At 36.8% G+C, this 16,884-nt stretch overlaps 1 protein-coding gene across 3 annotated transcripts in view; it reads left to right on the top strand.

The window, feature by feature from the left end:
* Positions 1-10,334, top strand: part of PCGF5 (polycomb group ring finger 5) — a 54,764-nt gene extending 44,430 nt beyond the window's left edge. For all 3 annotated transcript variants that reach the window (XM_018069153.1, XM_018069155.1, XM_029958473.1), the window contains one exon: positions 792-10,334. In XM_018069153.1, coding sequence (XP_017924642.1) covers positions 792-839 — 48 coding nt within the window. In that variant the 3' untranslated portion in view covers positions 840-10,334. The remainder of the gene's footprint in view (positions 1-791) is intronic.
* Positions 10,335-16,884: the final 6,550 nt, after the last annotated feature.

Below are 16,884 nucleotides of genomic sequence, written 5' to 3' on the forward strand. Positions count from 1 at the left end.
TTTCCAGGGTTATATGCTATAGAAAACATCCAGTACCCTCTTGAAGTTAAGAGGAAAACTTTAGACTTAAATGAAATGCTGACAGGCTGAAAACATAAGACATTTAGTATGACGACACTTTGAGCAACAAGTGCCCAGGTGTTCTACAGCCCTTTTGGGAAACCCACCCAGTGTTGCCTTTCGTTTCGCAACAGTTTTGTCCAATTCAGGGATCCAAGAAGTAGTTTATTTGCCTTTTTTTTTTTTTCAGTAGAAACTAATAAAAATATATCACTAGATGTGAGATTAAGGAGTTTGGATTTGGGGGAAAAGTTAGCCATCTTCTCTCAGAAAATCAGCTGACACCAATTTGATGTCTTTTTTTTTTTTTTATAGTATAGCTATGGAACCTCTGTAAATATAAAAATTCAAACAAAGTACATCACCTGTAAATATACTTCAGTTTAGAAAGTAAAAAATTTCAAGATTGATTTTTATCAAGCACAGCAACACAGAAGTAAGAGTTGTTTGAGCACTCCAAGTATATATGTAATAAAATATAAATATTGAAATATATGAAAGCAGATAGAGAAATTTTGTATCAGTGACAAATAGCTAATAGATTTGAGGTACGGGTATGTATTTAACTGTTGTATGGAATCGTTTCATATAAATAAAACTATCATATATTTGTGTCTTAGGGATAAGCTTTGGCTATTCTTAAGGCAGTTTTTAATTGCATTTTCTTTATGAATTATGTCTTCATGCTTTCTCTGTTTTTGTTGTTGTTTTCCCCTTGCTTTTTTTTTCAGTCTTACCCCATGGTACTTCAGTATCGACCTAGAATTGACTTCGGTTAGACCAAAGGGCCAGATCCCACTGAGATGAATCCTGCACTATTTGTTTACCCATCGACAGATTGCACAATGAATGGATGTGCCTGGATTGGGGGGACACAGCCAGATTTTCAGCATGCAAATAAGGACATTGTCTTTCTTAAAAGTGTCAGCTGCATCTCTGTTGTTTCTATTAGAGCAAGCCAAGTGCCATTCTGCTACTGAAATGTGCATAAGATATTCGTGTATCTTAAGGGTGTGCTGCAAATCATAGCCAAAATCATGAAGTGTACAGTCAAGATTCAAAAACTATGGAATATTTTTGCTTGCGTGTTAGAAAATTTTTCTGGTCCTAATATTGATTACATTAGCAAAATGGCAGAGTGCTCATTCCATGTGGTGTTGCAGTTTCACACACTTACTATTTTACTGAATATTGTTGTTTAAATCATAGAGTACTGTAAAAATAACTAAGGATTATACCTTGACAATATTTTGTATAGAAAATATATTTAGAAATGTGGTGGTTGGGCCACTACCTTTTTCTTGATAAGGTTCTCATGGGTCCAGGTATAGCTCACTCATGAGCGTGCAACAGTCCTTTTGCAGTGAATGAAGATTAATTACACTTAACAAGAGGTGTAGAACATGATAATTCAAAATAGTGATTTTAAATCTTCTAAATAGGTTCTACTAATATTGCTTAAAAGCATTGCAGCCTTTGTGATTGCACTTTTCTATTGTTTCCCTGAAGATTGGAATTTGGGATACTACCTATTTTTGGAAAATGGCTTCTGGTCAGATTACATTTCTTCTAATTAAGCTTCCACAAAAATGAAGCTAAAATAATATAAATGTCTATGGAACAAATAAATTTCACTACAAAATTACAAGCAAGGCAAAATTTTACATAATTATTACCTCTCATAATAAGCATTTCCTTTTAAGATTGGATGGAGGTCTATAGTATGCGAAAACAAAAATAATATATGGCTTTAATTACATATTGTACCTCTTGCAACTATCTGGAGTTTAGAATTCATTACAGAAATTTTCATTAGTTAAAGTCACATCATAAAACTATTTCCATAAAATTAGAGGTAATGCAATACTGAAGATAAGCAGTCTGACCAATATAATTGTTCAGGTCATCTTTTTTCCTAAGACCTGGTAGTGCTGGATAAAAAGTGATTGTTGCCTTAGATATTGTAAGCATAATGGTTCTAGTATGGAAATTTTATTGGGTTTTTTGGTAATGTTGCAGGGAGCATAGCAATGTGTATGTTTTCTGTAGTCTTCCATTGTCTTTACTCTGCTTAATAGTTAGTTGAGTTTTTCTCTTCAGGTTCTCTGGAGATACTTATAGTTCAGTAACTTTATGTAATTTCTACTTAATAGTGTTGTAGATAGCTATTTACTTTCTTTATGCCTTTTGCATACAGCAAAAAGGAACCAAATTAATTTTTCAGAAGCTACTGTAGAGTGAACTGGTCGTTCTTAGACAAAGTGAAAATTCTTTCTTGGGATCAAGTATAAAAGATGGATGCAAGGCTGTAAATCTTTTGTTAGTGTATGTCCCTGTACATTAGTAAGTTCTGTAGGAGAAATAAGCATGTTGTGGATTAAATCCAGCCCCTTTAATGTTGTTAGGGGTTCTAACATTGATGACTTTAGGAACATCATACATAGGTGGGTTGAATTCTACCACTGCACGCCAAAGCCCGTATGACAACGCAGAAGTAAAGATGCTGTCGGTAGCAGTCTGTTTAGGAAACCTGCTATTGCAGGTCAAGTTTGCACATATTGTGCAGGTGCCAGTGGGACTGGGGAAGCGAAATGTTAAGGAAGCTTCTGCCCCTTTCTGCAGGCAGTGTGCTGGCTGATACAGGCACATGTTCATGGGAAGGGGTGCATGTACTGGCTGCAGGGAGCAGTCATCTTTTTGCCCACCTAGTCTGTGATGTGCTACTTGACAGAAAGAAGATTTTCCGTGAAGGCAGGGCCCTTCTCTGCAGAGCCTGTGGGGAAAAATAGATTCTTTCTGTATATAGAGGTCCTCCTCATGGAGCAGCTTGGAAGAGCAAAGCATGCATTCTGATTGAAAATCATTTTTCTCTTTAGTATACATAGTTGTTTTGTACAGTTGAAATAGGATATTATTTGTAAATATTTACATGCACATAGAAATGACACCTTACAGTTTTTATATATTTCCCCTGTTTTTATACCAGAATTTTCACTGTAGATTCACTTGACATAAAACACCTGTTTCAGTTTATCACAAAGCTAATGGTAGGATGCTTAAGCATAATTTCTGCTTGGTTCAGGGCACAGTTTTTTTCTCAGCAATTAAGCTTGCTGTTTTGACAAATTTGAACAGACTTGTTTTAAAAAGACGAGAATGCATTGTTTTTAATCCATCCACCTAACAGGACCCCTGTTATAGCACTGTTTTGTGTTGGCTTTGGAAAGGCACCTAATAGAAGCTTTCTTTGACTGTTTGATAACTTTCTGTATTCATAATTCAGAGAACCATGAATTCTCTCGATCAGAATTGGACATTGGTTTAACTCATGGTATTTTCTTGATGCAAGTTAAAACTAGATTACAGAAGACAAATCTTCATTTTAAGCATGGAAAATACTGACAGATCTGAACCAACGTTCCCAGCTAAGAATGGTGGCATTAAATGCATATGAGCTAACCACCTACACTTTATGCATTTCTGATTTGATGGCACAGTGCCCGAGTGCTGCTGCAGTTTAATAGTTTTTATAACAGTGAAGTGCCAGTGAAATACATATCTTAACTGGGCAGCTTGTATAGCACAGGCATTGCCTTCCTTACAGGAAATTTCTCTCCCATATAGTACATATGTGCCATGTGTCTACGGATATGCATATTTAATTAATTTGTGCCAATTAAGACTATCTGAGCACCATAGGAATATGAGAATGCATGTGCAGATTCCTGTGTGCCAAAGATGGGGTGAAGTGAAATGAGTACCTAAGCATTCCCTTCAGACTGCACCATATGCCATCCTAGAGCAGATGCCTGGATAGAGTCTGAGCATTCCATGACAAAGTGTCACCACTGCATGCTTGTAAAGCATAGGAATATAAAGTAAGTGTTGCTGCCACTGTGTTTCTATGGCTTTCCCATATCAGAAATATCTAGCTGCAGAGGGATAAGACCTAAAAAATTCCACACTGCTACCTAACCTTGCTGTCTCTTATTTAGCACATTTGGTGCTGCTTTGTTTTTCCCTTAAGCTGAAAAACTCATTAATGAAAGTCATAAGCAACTTTTTGTTCAGCATAGCTGATTGCTGCATTTATCTAGTAACAAGCTGTAAGCTAGAATTTACAGACAAGGTCCTCTAACATCTCAAACAGTATGGAATTAGATGATTAATCAAGAAATGTATCTTCCATCGTGCGTTACTACACTGCTGGTAGCTAAAGGCCTAGTCCTATAAACTTTTTTTTTCCTTTTAAATACCAAATAAGATTACTACAATAACTTAAGTGACTCATCACTATAGTAGGTACTGCTCACTTGCAACCTGGGATTTGGGTCCGAGGAGTATGCAATGCTGTAAGTATATTGTGCATACTCAGCTAGCTTGCTGTTATTATGCAAAAAAAATTATAAAAGTATTATTTTTACTGTACTAAAAATGTTATACAAAACAAAGTGCCTGATTATTAATACAGAATACCTTTTCAGCCCATTATTTGCATTTGACAGGGTAATATTTGCTTCTGTATTTTATCTATGGTCTTAATGTTTTCAGCAAGAATATTTCATAAACATGCTGTATTGAGAAGCTTTCGGGGGGAAAAAAGCATAAAAAGAAATGTGTCATTTTAGATAAATTAAACCCTATCTCAGTAGAAATTAATTATATGAAAAATACTTTTATATTGAAAATATTCAATTTTCTGCATAAGGGACACTTGAATCTGGATCTTGGTCTGTTTTCCTCTATAGGTTCCAGCAATATGACTTGACTTTTCTGTTATTGAAAACAGTTCTATTGCAGCTGCAGGAGAAAAGAGATTGATCCCATTCCATTTAGATAGAAGCTAAGCTCTTATTCTCTGCTGCAGACAAAGTAATGGTCCAGAGTTTCATCTCATCTCTCCCATGTATAACTGTTACACATGACCTTGGGAGAGACATAAACTGTTTTTCCTTTTCTGCTGCTTTCTAGAATAACAAAGTAGGCCAGGGTTTAGTCCTTTAATTGAACCAATTACTGAACTTTATTATTTGTGGAGTTTTTTTATGTTTTCATGTAACTGAAGACAAGAAGAGGCATTCACACCCCAGAAAAAAACATTTTTGAGAGGAGTTGCACCGAAAGGAATAGCATCCAGCTCAGCCAGATACTGTGTCTGATAGAAATACTAGAGAACAGATAGCTGTTCAAAGCCAATCCTAAATCTCAAAATAAACAGATTGAGCCTTGTGTGTAGAGGGGCTACATAAAATACTGGTCAATTACATGCACTGATCAAACTTATTTTTATCCTGGAAAAGTGCCAAGGCGTTAAGACTTACATGCCTATCCAGGAGTTTAGTCCAGTTTCTTCACTTAATCTGGCAGGTTGAAGGCATCTCTTTACTTCCTACGAAAATGCATATATCATGCAGCATATTCCCCTCTCATTTTACTTCCTGCTTTGTTATCTTATTATTTCTCTCAGTTAAAATGTCTAAGCAGGCACCTTCTGTCCTCTGATTCTAGGTCATTACGCATCTTTTGCCCTTTCCCATACCCCACCCCATTTCATACCCCACAAGTAAAAACACTGAGGAATTATAAAGGCGAAATGGCACATGAGGTGTCAGCTCACAGGTTTCATTCATCAGGCAGCTCTCACGGATTTCAGCAGTTTTCACAGTTCTGCATTTTGAATCCTGTATAGCCAGTTTGAACAAGGTCATACTTCCACAAGGGGTTGAGCTAAAGACACTTGTTTGAGTAAGGATTGCAGTCTGCTGGAGTGTGCTCCAGGATGAATTCCGAGACATGAGGGGATTGATTCACCCTAAAGGAAATGTGAAAAGCTTGCAACTGCACATTTACTGCTAATTTTGTGCCGTAGGGATTGTCTGACCTTCAGACCTCAGCTGAAACATCCATTGTAGGAATGTCCTCCAACAGATGATCTTGTAATGTTAATATACTTTTCTTCAAAAGCAGACTTACCTGTTGATTGTCTAACTACTGTCTACACTGTTTGTAGAGCAAATTAAAGCATTAGATTCCAGAATAGGAATTTGATTAATTAATGAATTCCTGACAGATTCTTCCATCCAAGGTATGTGCCATAAATCTTTTGAATTCAGATAGCTTGCTACTACAGTTGAACAAGGCCATGGTTTCATTCTCTAGTGAGCAACTTAGGTCTGTATGGTTCTGGAGTGTGGCAGTGAAACGGAGGAGCTCTGTAGATGGGTAGAAATGTCTAGGCCATCTTTTGCACTTGCAGAAGGAGACCACGTTCTATAAGCTCAGAATAGAGGAGAATTGTGGAATGAAAGATGTCTACAAGTGGAAGGTTTTGCCATTACATTAATTTTAACCAAAGAGAGGCATTGGTTTGACTTTGCTTGTTTTTCTGAACCATTATGCATACTTTTCTTTGAAGTTCATACTAGAACTTCTATGTGTATTTTTAGGAAATACTTCTAACATGGTTGACAGTTGACAGGATGAGGTGAACAGAAGTAGCTGTTGTGCATTTTCCTTTTTTCTTGTGATAGTGAGTGGAAAGCAATGTAAGAGTTGAGGGAAGCTTGCTATACAATACACAAAATCACTGCAACAGTATAACATTTTGCTGCTAGTTAACATACTGAGGTTTTTATTGCAAGTGAAGTTGTAGTGAAGATATTTATTATCAAAGTGCAAGGCCTGTATTTTATGATAGTATTCTACTCCTAAAATTCAGTTTTGTATTAATATGGAGTATGGTAGGTATTGTTCCTGTTGTCTCCTGAATATTGATGCAGTAAAATGAAACATGTTTCCTTTTTACTGAAAAATACCACATACTAATCAATTTAAAGTTAGTCTTTGTTGTCAGATATTTAGTTTGTTCAGAAAAAACAAGTTTTTTTTTTTAATAAACTACTTTTATGAATAATCTGGTTGCCTAATAGTTTTAGGGGACCCATTTAATACCAAAGGTAAAGCCACTCAGAAGCTGACTTGGAACATGGCATCAACACTTTCCTGGAGTGCAGTGGTCAAGAGGTACACCTGGAATCAATCAAGCAGAACTGAACCAGTGGTAGTTGTCTGTGTCACCAAGCTGAAGGGTTAGGCACACCTAGCAGTTTCCAGTGCAAAATAGAAAAAGAGAAACACAACAGGAATAGCATAAAGGTTAACATAGAGTAGCTCTTTGAGTCCTAGCTCATGTTCCCAGAGAAAAGCACAAAGGCTTGCATTACTGATGTGTCTGCTATACCTGGCCTGTGAACTAACAAAAACTTCAGTGTGCTGTCAATCCTGTAAACCTTCCAAAGCACAAAATAGTCACCAAGCTACTTTTGGGGTTTCTAGTTGTATTTCAGTGATATTTTGGAGGGTCGAAAGGACAGACTTGGAGGATAATGAGAAGATATTAAGTATGTTTTACAGATTTTTATAGCTATTTTTTTAGCAAATGGTATTGCTGTCCTTGATGTGAGACCATTGATTAGCAAGACGTGCTAATACTTGTGCAGTATAAAGCAGAGAGAATAAAGAAATCCAAATATCTTGATTTCCAGGATAGTGATTAGCTAAACTGGAAAGTAATCGGTCAATTTAATTGTTTAGCTGGCTGAAAGATTTCATTCTAAATACTTACTGATCGTAGTTTTTTTCTCAAATACAAGCTTCTTAGCATAAACATGAAGCAATGCATCATTTTTTCCCTTATGGCAGTCTTAACTATTGACAGAAAAATATTTTGCATTTTTTTAAATTAATGCAAAGCCTGAATTGTTGGATGTTCCAGGCTACTGAATAGATGATATAGAGTTATCCTCAATGGATTTTTTGGGGGTGGGGGCTTAAGTGTCCTTATATAAGCTGTGATCCAAGTTATGATAAGAAAGGAGCCTATGGTGAGCAGTAATAATGTTCTAATGCTTCCTTGCATTTGATCAGTAGTTACCAGTTTTTAATAAGCAGCCCTCACAGTACTTAGGAGCTCATAGAACATATTGTGATCTTATGTTGCTAATTTGTTTTAAAATATAAAATGTTTTAAGCTTTTTGTCAAAAGTGATAACATCATATTACAAATAAACCTTTTTGTGGTTGTAAAATTTAGCTTATAAATCATTCAAATTGAAGTGAAAAAAAACACAGGTCATTGTTAATGACAGTCTATCCTACTATTAAGAATATATGTATTTTTGTAAAGGAAAAGCACTTGTAGATATTTAATCAGTCCAATATCTATCTATGTTAATGTTTTGAAAAAAAAAAAGAAAACAAAATGCTGCTTAGAGAATCACTTACATATTTTTATTTTTTGTGCTCAAATGCATTTTCTGTTGATTTATGGAATCTTGTTTATTCTGTGTGAAGCTGTATAGTTAGTACAGCTGGGCTAAATGCATTTCTCACCTTAATCAACTGTATCTGGCTATGATAATATATTTTGTGTCTGAGCAGAAAGCTAATTGCAAAACTTAGGCTGGTGGTGCTGTTTTTCATCTTCGATATTAGCTTCATCCTGCCTTATAACTTTTCTACTTCATAATAGGTATAAAAAATGCTACTCGTTTTTTGTGATGTATATGTTTTAATGGACATTTCAGGGTATATTTGGTTATTTAGTTGAATATACTGTGCTTACAAACATTTTTATAAAAAGATGACAGAATTTTACTTACAGCACTTAAAAAACACTCTCCTGTATGAAAAAGAGTGCAAGATTAGTCGAGTTTAACACTTTCCTACAGAGGAAACTACTGCTGGGTACATTCATGAAACATAATTGCATCACAAAAGTTTCTGAGAATTTAACGTTTTTAAAATTTAGAATAATTCATTTCTTGTAATATTTTGCAGCTCTTTGAAACCTCACTTTTAACTATATTTTGATTCATCATAATGCATTAACACAGCTTCAGGGGAAAAAAAACAGTAAAGCAAAGAATTTTATTAAAGTACAGTAAGGAGTGGCAACCATATTTGTTTGTAGTTATTAGTGTACAATCCAAAATCTATTTACTTATTTCAGTGGAATTCTACAGGGATATATTCTGTGGGCTAACTCTGTGTTGCTCAGTTCAGCTTGACCTCAGTGGAGCGGTTTTCTTCAATTGTCCTTGTAGCTAAGACTTGAAACGACCCAGACTTCCCACTTTCTCACTTGATTTCCTTTCATGGGTGGCTAGTATTGTTTAAATTTATTCTTATATTAACCACCCAGGTAAAAAAGTTTTGCAACACTGAGTGCATACACTAGCAGTAGAACTCATTGGTAGGAACTCAGCTGACTAAATACTTGTGTCCTTTTCAAACTGGGGGAGAAATTCACTTGGAGTATGAACATTTGAAATGGCATTCTCTTATTTGTATGCATGCTACACAAAGATTTGCAGTTGATCAGCATTTGATGTGTTTGTTTTCTAATATGAACACTGTCTGTTTTTATAATTTTTGTTAAGAGCTAATTTCTGTATTAATTCATTAGGGTTGACATCTCAGGGTCCACGAAGTAGCAGTTGAAACACTTAAATCCATTTGATCTGAGTGCAATAGCAATATTGCAGGCTTGTATCTTTTGAAGAACCAAATATGTTGTGTTTTGAAGTATTTTAAAAAGCACTGTAAATTTCACCCAGTTCTACCAAAGGAATGTGGGGGGGTGTTTAGTCTTAGAAGCTGAGTGTGGCCCTGGAAAAAATTATAAGACACCTGTCATTGTCGGCACTAGTGAGCAGTTTTACAATTAGGTAAGGGAAGTGCTGGTACTTGGGGGTTTTTGGCAAAACCTCGTGGTCGTGCCTCTTGATGTAGAGCAAAGCGTGCCTGTGCAAAGCTGCATCGACATTTGGAAGCAAGATTTATTTTCAAAAAACAGCTCATGCAAACCCTGTAAATGGGCCTTTAGAACTCTGTGTGTCAATTTATCTGGTATGTAATGATATTTCTAATAATGAACTACCTGTATGGCTCAGTACTGGTGATGTTGCATCGAGTGCTTCGTGCTAATGTCAAGAAGGTTTACAGCACCTTTTTAATGGCTGATAGCAAATGACAATTTGGCCTGACCCGTATGCTGCAAGATGCCTCTAGCCCAGTTGGATTAATTTTGTGAAAAATCTAGATGAGCAAGAAGTATAACTAATCTGCTTACTAGCACTGAATTGCTCCTTTCTCAAAGCAATAAATATATTCATGTTGTAACATCTGTTGTGCAGCCTACAATACGAGTTGTTTTGTTGCATTGTTTCTATATAATTTATTTTGTGCAATAAAAAATCTCTGGTTTTATCTGACTTGTCTCTAGTTTGTAGTAATATTTGAATTTAAACATTTATTAGCTTTGTATCTTAATCATGCAAACATACTATCAACTCAGAAATGCAGAGTATAAAGCAGAATGCAGTAATATTATGCATTATAGAAAAGTCAGAGGGGACTCATATGGCCTGATTTTGTTCTAGTTAATGTCATAGAGTGTTACCATTAATTTTCACAGGTGCAGAGACTGCCTCACACTAAAGCTAACTGGATTTTGCACCCCATTTGTAAAATATAACCAGGTGGGTTACAGAATGTGACTCTGTGTTTGAGGCTCTGTTTAAAAAAAATAATCGCATAGAGCTTCTGCCACTTTTTTTAACCTAATTTCACTGCTTTTTATTTTTTTTCCTTTTCGTTCCCTGCCTTTTTGATGTTTTTCTGGGTTGACATGGTTTCAGTAGTGTTTATTGTTCTATGCATTTACCTTCTGATTACCCTTTATTATGTTGTTGGGCTGTTTTTAACTCTAAGGTAGTGTAAAATGAATGTGCATGCAAATTGGAAGCTAGAGGATATCTTACAAATGAGCTGTTATTCAAGGGGGCTTGTACCTTTTGTCTGAGATGCTACTGTGAAACCTGCAGTACCACCAGATGAGCTTGGAGATGTGGTTCAGATTTAGAAATAATAGAAAGGACTGCTGATTAAACTGAAATGATCTGAGGCATCCTCTTGTAAAATCCTACGTGTTAGCAGCAGAAGATAATTGCTTGTGAGCACAAAAGGTGAAGGTGTATATAGTATATGGCACTATGTACATATGATTAAATAAGAATTGTTCGTTAAGTTGCAGTTATCTGTTAACAGGCAAAGAGCTGCTGTGGCACCACTGGCTGCTGTATAACCTGTGCAGATGAAGCAGTGCAGCCTCATTGTCTTTCTTTAAACCTTTTTCATGTGGGATATTTGACCTCAGATTTGTCAAAGGTTATAGACTAATACTTTCCCATCTAAAAGTGTTCTTTAAACTTAAGGTCACTCAGTGAAAAAAACCCCAAACTTTACATAATGCTTCTACATAATACTGTTACATTCTTTTTGAAACAGAAATTGAATCATATCTAAGTGCAAAATTCTGCTCCTAAGTAGGAAGGAATGTTTCCTCAAGCAAGGTTTCTATTAAAAATGCTGGTGGTTAAATTATTTTAAATAATTACTTTGTTTCAAGTAGCTAAAAAGAGAATCATTGTGGGGGGAAAAAAACCATGCATAAAAATAGTAACAAATGCCTGATCAGTCATAAACCTGGATTATGTTTTATTGAAGGAGGAAGGTAGGGGGTGTACAAACAGCTATTTGCATCAGGGCATAGCATATGAATTTCCCTGTTAGAACTGTGATTCAGATTGCTTTCTACCCTGATTATTTTTTTCTGTTTTATTCTAGAGGAGAATATGCTATGTCATTATAGACAAGAGTAATGTTTTTCAAAAGAAAAGTGCTTTTGTAATTTAGGTTTCATTAAAGAAACAGAAATTTGCTGGCAGTATGTAATAGGAGCACCTCATTCCAGTGGCACACTTCCAACATCTTCATTTAGAAAGAAGACTGCTGCATTCATAATTCATAAAAGCGTTGGCGTCTATCCCATTAAACTCACACAGGAAAAGAAAACATTCTTATATGCAAAAACACTCTGTCTTTTCTAGACTATTTATAGGTGAAGTTCTGTCCTCTCCTGCAGTACACAAATAACTACAGTAAGTACATTTGTAGATATAGATGTACCAAAATACACATACACAACATGTATGTGTCAGTGCCCCTGAAGACTTCCAGTCCTGCTGCCAGTAGCCTCTACAGATTTTAATGTCCTAGTACATCTCTGAAACTGGCAGAACTTGTTACTAGCCAGTATTTCTCCTTCAATAATTCTGTCCATGTCTTCTTCAAAGTAGTAGGATTTTATCTTGACTAGTTTCTAAAATGTGTTTCATTCCCATGCTCCTCCCTATAACCTGCTTAAAGTGATGCTGACATAGAGCGCTCTGTGTGCTCATGATGTCCTTATGCTGCACCCAACATCCAGAGTTCTGAAGATTGTAAAAAGTGAGCTCAGGAAATTTGCTGCTGCTCCTGTGCTTTGCTAGTTTATTATGTTGAGTTTGTAAAGCACCTTATTAATAATGAAGAATTCGTGGAGTGTATTTGAAGACATTAAAAAGGAAAGAGAAAGAGATGCACTCCAAATGAGTATCCCCTTGGAAGCAAACAGCATCCAGAATAGCACCTCTGTATCTACTTTCTACAGTGTTGATTGCATTATAATGTTAAACAGGAATTCCACTGCCAACTTCTAGACCCTTTCCCTTTTTCCAAGTTTTCAACTCAGATTGTTATTCTCTGGTAATGAAAATTCCTGGAACAAGAGAAAAAAAAAGACAGGATACTGCTGAATGGTACTGTAATTTGCAGCAGTCAGCCTACCCTTCTTTCCATGTTCTGCTGGTTGCAAAATCTTTCTTCTTAGAGTGAAAATGTGCTTCCAGAGTGCCTTATAAATAAGTAAAGAACGTTACTACTCTGCTTGAGGTAAGCAATATGCAACTTGTTTTTCATCTTTGGAAAAATTGCTGTTGAAAAGCTCTGGCTAATACTTTGAGAGGATGAATGTGCATGTTCAGAGCATTGTCCATGTGATTTGACTTTTTTTAATTTATTCACAAACAAATAAATGTTTGCTAGTGAAAATTTTTGTTAATATATTAATAAATATGTAAATTATGCTATAGCTTATTTAGAGAAGTGATACTATGAAAGATAAAATCTGTGTTTTCAACCAAGGAGTGCTATAATTCAATTTTCTATACTTGCTATAAAAACCACAAGGTATTATGTCACAGTATAATAACAGCATGAAACCAAACACATGGTATGTAGATGCCTGAGCAGATAAAGGCATGTGCTTAAAGAATACTCACATGTGTAACATGCAACATGTGTAGATAGGCTTTTAGTGCTCCTGTTGTGGAAATATGAAATGGCCTACTGATAGCATGCTCTCCATTTGTTTTAAAGATTGTATTTAAAACAAGAAAATCACTTGGAAAATAGATGCTTACCATCTATTCAAAGGAATCAAAGTGCTTTGTATGTTATGCATTTAAAACATACACATGCAGGAGTGACTTTGCCATGGCAACATGGCCGTAGGTGAAAGTAGAGTAAAGCAACTTAGCACAAGAAAATAATTCAACTGCAAGATAAGTTTTCAAGGTAACAGTAATGTGAAATCAGAATTCACAGCTAAATCTGTTCAGGTTTGCCCCCTGACTTTGGAGAAAAGTATCAGTAAAATGCTTTAAGTGATTGCACAGTGAGCTGCCTACCATCTGCATTCAGCCTCAAAACACTGATTTCTGCCTGCAGCTCCTGGCCAAGGCTGTTCTATGGCAAACAAATTCACAGGGTTAAAAAATTTCAGAGTAAAATGTTTTATCCCCATGAGCCTTAATATAGTCTCATTTCCCAACATGGGGAAACTAAAGTAATCACTGCTTAAAAAAGCTGAAGAGAAGCTAAATTCTTCTAAGTTCCTTCTGATATCTTCTGGATTTTGAGAAGGAGGTGGATTGGGTAGGAGAGCTTTGTTGTCTTTCCAAGAGAGGGCTGTATACTAGTTTTCTTTATTCTGATATCATCTATTGCTACTCACAGGAGGAGACTGGCTAAAACCAAAGTTGAATAGCCCATAAGAAAGTCAGTCTTCACCTCTGGTCATTCTCATCTGTCTCAATTGCACAACAGCAGGTGGGGACAAGAATTTCCAGAGATGCAGCATCACAGCACCATGTGGAGGAAATTGCTCAGCACACCAACACAAGGGAGTACCAGGCAGCACCCCACAGAGCAGTAATGAGCCAAGCAGCTGAGTACAAGGTTCCATTGGTGCACTTCTCAAGCTATTCATAGCTCTGTGCTATGAATGTGGAAACTGGCAGCAGATAGGCAGTGGCTGGCTGTTTTGAATCCCTGTACAAGCTCAGATCACTGTTAGCCAGACTACATGTACACCACACTTCATTGTATACAAGATGTTTGCCCATGGGATATATATAAAATACTGGATTTCAATGTTACCTTTCACCAATAAGCATTTTTAGTATCACTCACCTTAACTGCTGCCAAGCGTGACTGGGGTTAAAGTAGGAAGCCAGCAGATACAACTGTATCTTCTAAATGTCCTCACATTTTGCTACTAGGAACCATAGACTTAGTTCCAGCTGCTGTTTGCAGTCTAATGTTAAGAGTTACCAAAGAGCTTGACCTTGGAAAATGGTAAAAGAGCATCCTAGTGCCTTACTACAGAATTGCAGGCAGAAGCTCTGGCAGAAGACGGGAGACTCGGTGTGGCCATCAGCTTGAGACTCTGGCTATGAAACCCAGTGCAAGACTGAGCCTGGTGTTGCTAAACTCTGTGGGAGCATAGGTCATGGGGAAGGAAAAACACCTGTTGTATAGCAGCTCTCTCATCTGCTCTGCTTTTATTTGTCCACAAGGAATAAGAATATTTGAGAGTTGATAGAAAGTACTGTGGTAAAGACTGCACAGTTGTGATTATAGATTAAAGATTTCTGTGAGAAAGTAAGCTCTAGACAGTGCTCCATAGTATTAATAGCTTCCAAGGAAAGATACCATGTCCCAAGACCAAAAGCATCATGAGTTGTGGCCTGCTGTTCAGAGAACTTATTCAAATGTAGTCCTCACAGAGACTGCTGATTATTTCCATGGACTCTGTAAGTCAAATGTGGTTTTTTCCACTTCAGTACAGGATCAATTAAAATCATCTCTAAAAGACTTCATGTACAAGCACCTCTAGTACAACAGACCACAAGGCACATACACATTTTTAATTTGAAGAGCCAAAGCTGGACTGAATTTCTTTCTCTTCATGCATCAGCAATATTTAGAAAAGGAGAAAAAAATCCATGTTTGGTGAGTTATGATCCACGAATGCTGCATTAAGAATGCTTGAAGTGTCACAGATTCCTTCCAAGCAGTGCCTTGGAGGCTCCAGTTGTGCTTCTACAAAATTCACATAGGCAGGTGGCAAGATTTTCTTTGACTTCATAAATATGCGGCAAGAGAGCAACACCCAGATGCTGAAGTGATTTTGAGTAAGAATGGGGAGCAGCAACACAGCACACAGCTGATTGCTGTCAGCAGAGCAGTGTGGATGTATGCAAGACCCAGGTTCCACAGTGGGACCCAAAGCAAACACAGGCATCCATTCTTAGGAATGGGATGAAAAGTTCCTCCATGATTCTCTAGAATCAGATAGACTGAGGCTTGTTTAGCTTTCACCCACACCCAGGTCTTTTGTTAAGGGTGTAATGCATATGGAGAGTTTGTACTTTGTATTCAAAGAAAAATTATTTTTTGACAATTTTCCAAAAGCATGGCTTTTTTTTTTCCCCCCTAAATTTAATGGTAAAACCCAATCCTGGAAGGTCATAAGGCAAAGCTCCTCCCTTAGCAACTTCAATGGCATGGAGTGGCTGCAAATAGACAGCAGCAAGTGAAATTCTGTGAATGGAAAATGTCTTATTAAATAGAAAAAACTACAGAAGATTTAATAACTGAAATGTACATCAAAGTAAAAGCCAAGGAAATAAAAAAAAGAGCAGCAAAAAAAAGGGCTTGTTAATGGTTTTATAGATGTTATCCACGTTCATTAATATCTGACCTCTTTCCTGTACAAAGACAATAGTTGAGCCCTAAGCTATGAGCATAGAATTTACTGCTGTTAATGATCAGTCCAGAGCAACCTCTACCTGGGCCCATATGTATCCAAGTCAGGATTTTGAACTGTAAATGATACCTTTACTGTGGTTAGGCAAAAAGTGAGCTTGAATGCAGGAGACAGCTGCTGTAGATCAGCTGTGATAGCTGGGAGGAGGTGTAGAGAGTTATCTTAAGGTCTGGAAGCTCCATCTGTGTGCAGTCTGTCGTCAACCCTGATCTTTAGGAGCTTGGTGTTAGTTAAAACAGAGTGACTCCATAACCAAGGCAGGATGACACACCAAATTCCACTCTGCAGCTGTAGCTTTCTTATGTGGTAAACATATCTAGCAAAATCCTTAATATTCGGGATCTGTTCTGCAGGTGACACAGCTGGGCTCTTCTGATAGCATTTCTACTAGGTAGTTTAGTAGAAAAACAAAGGTAAATTGACCTGGTACTCTGCTGCCCAGCAATAAGCAGCAGAAAGAGTTATTCATATTCAGGAGCTGTTGGGAGGAATGTGCTGGACCTCCATGTTTTAAGCTCATATATGTGGGTAACAGATATTTGTTTAAATCACAGAAGGATTTTGCCCACCATCTTTCATTATCGATTCAGTTCAAGCAGCCAGTGGGCTTGTGAAGCCATCAGCTCTTGCCATTGATTTTGCCAGCAGCAGTGACTATTCTGCTTGCTCTTCACACCAGAAGTCCCATCCAGGAAGATGCATTGTGTTAACTTGTTTCCATCTTTGCAGGTTGGATCTCCTATCAAATCAGGTACTGACTTACCAGATCT

This window comes from Manacus vitellinus, unplaced genomic scaffold, assembly GCF_001715985.3.
Source record: "Manacus vitellinus isolate BGI_N305 unplaced genomic scaffold, ASM171598v3 scaffold_15_pilon, whole genome shotgun sequence".
NCBI classification, from domain to species: domain Eukaryota; kingdom Metazoa; phylum Chordata; class Aves; order Passeriformes; family Pipridae; genus Manacus; species Manacus vitellinus.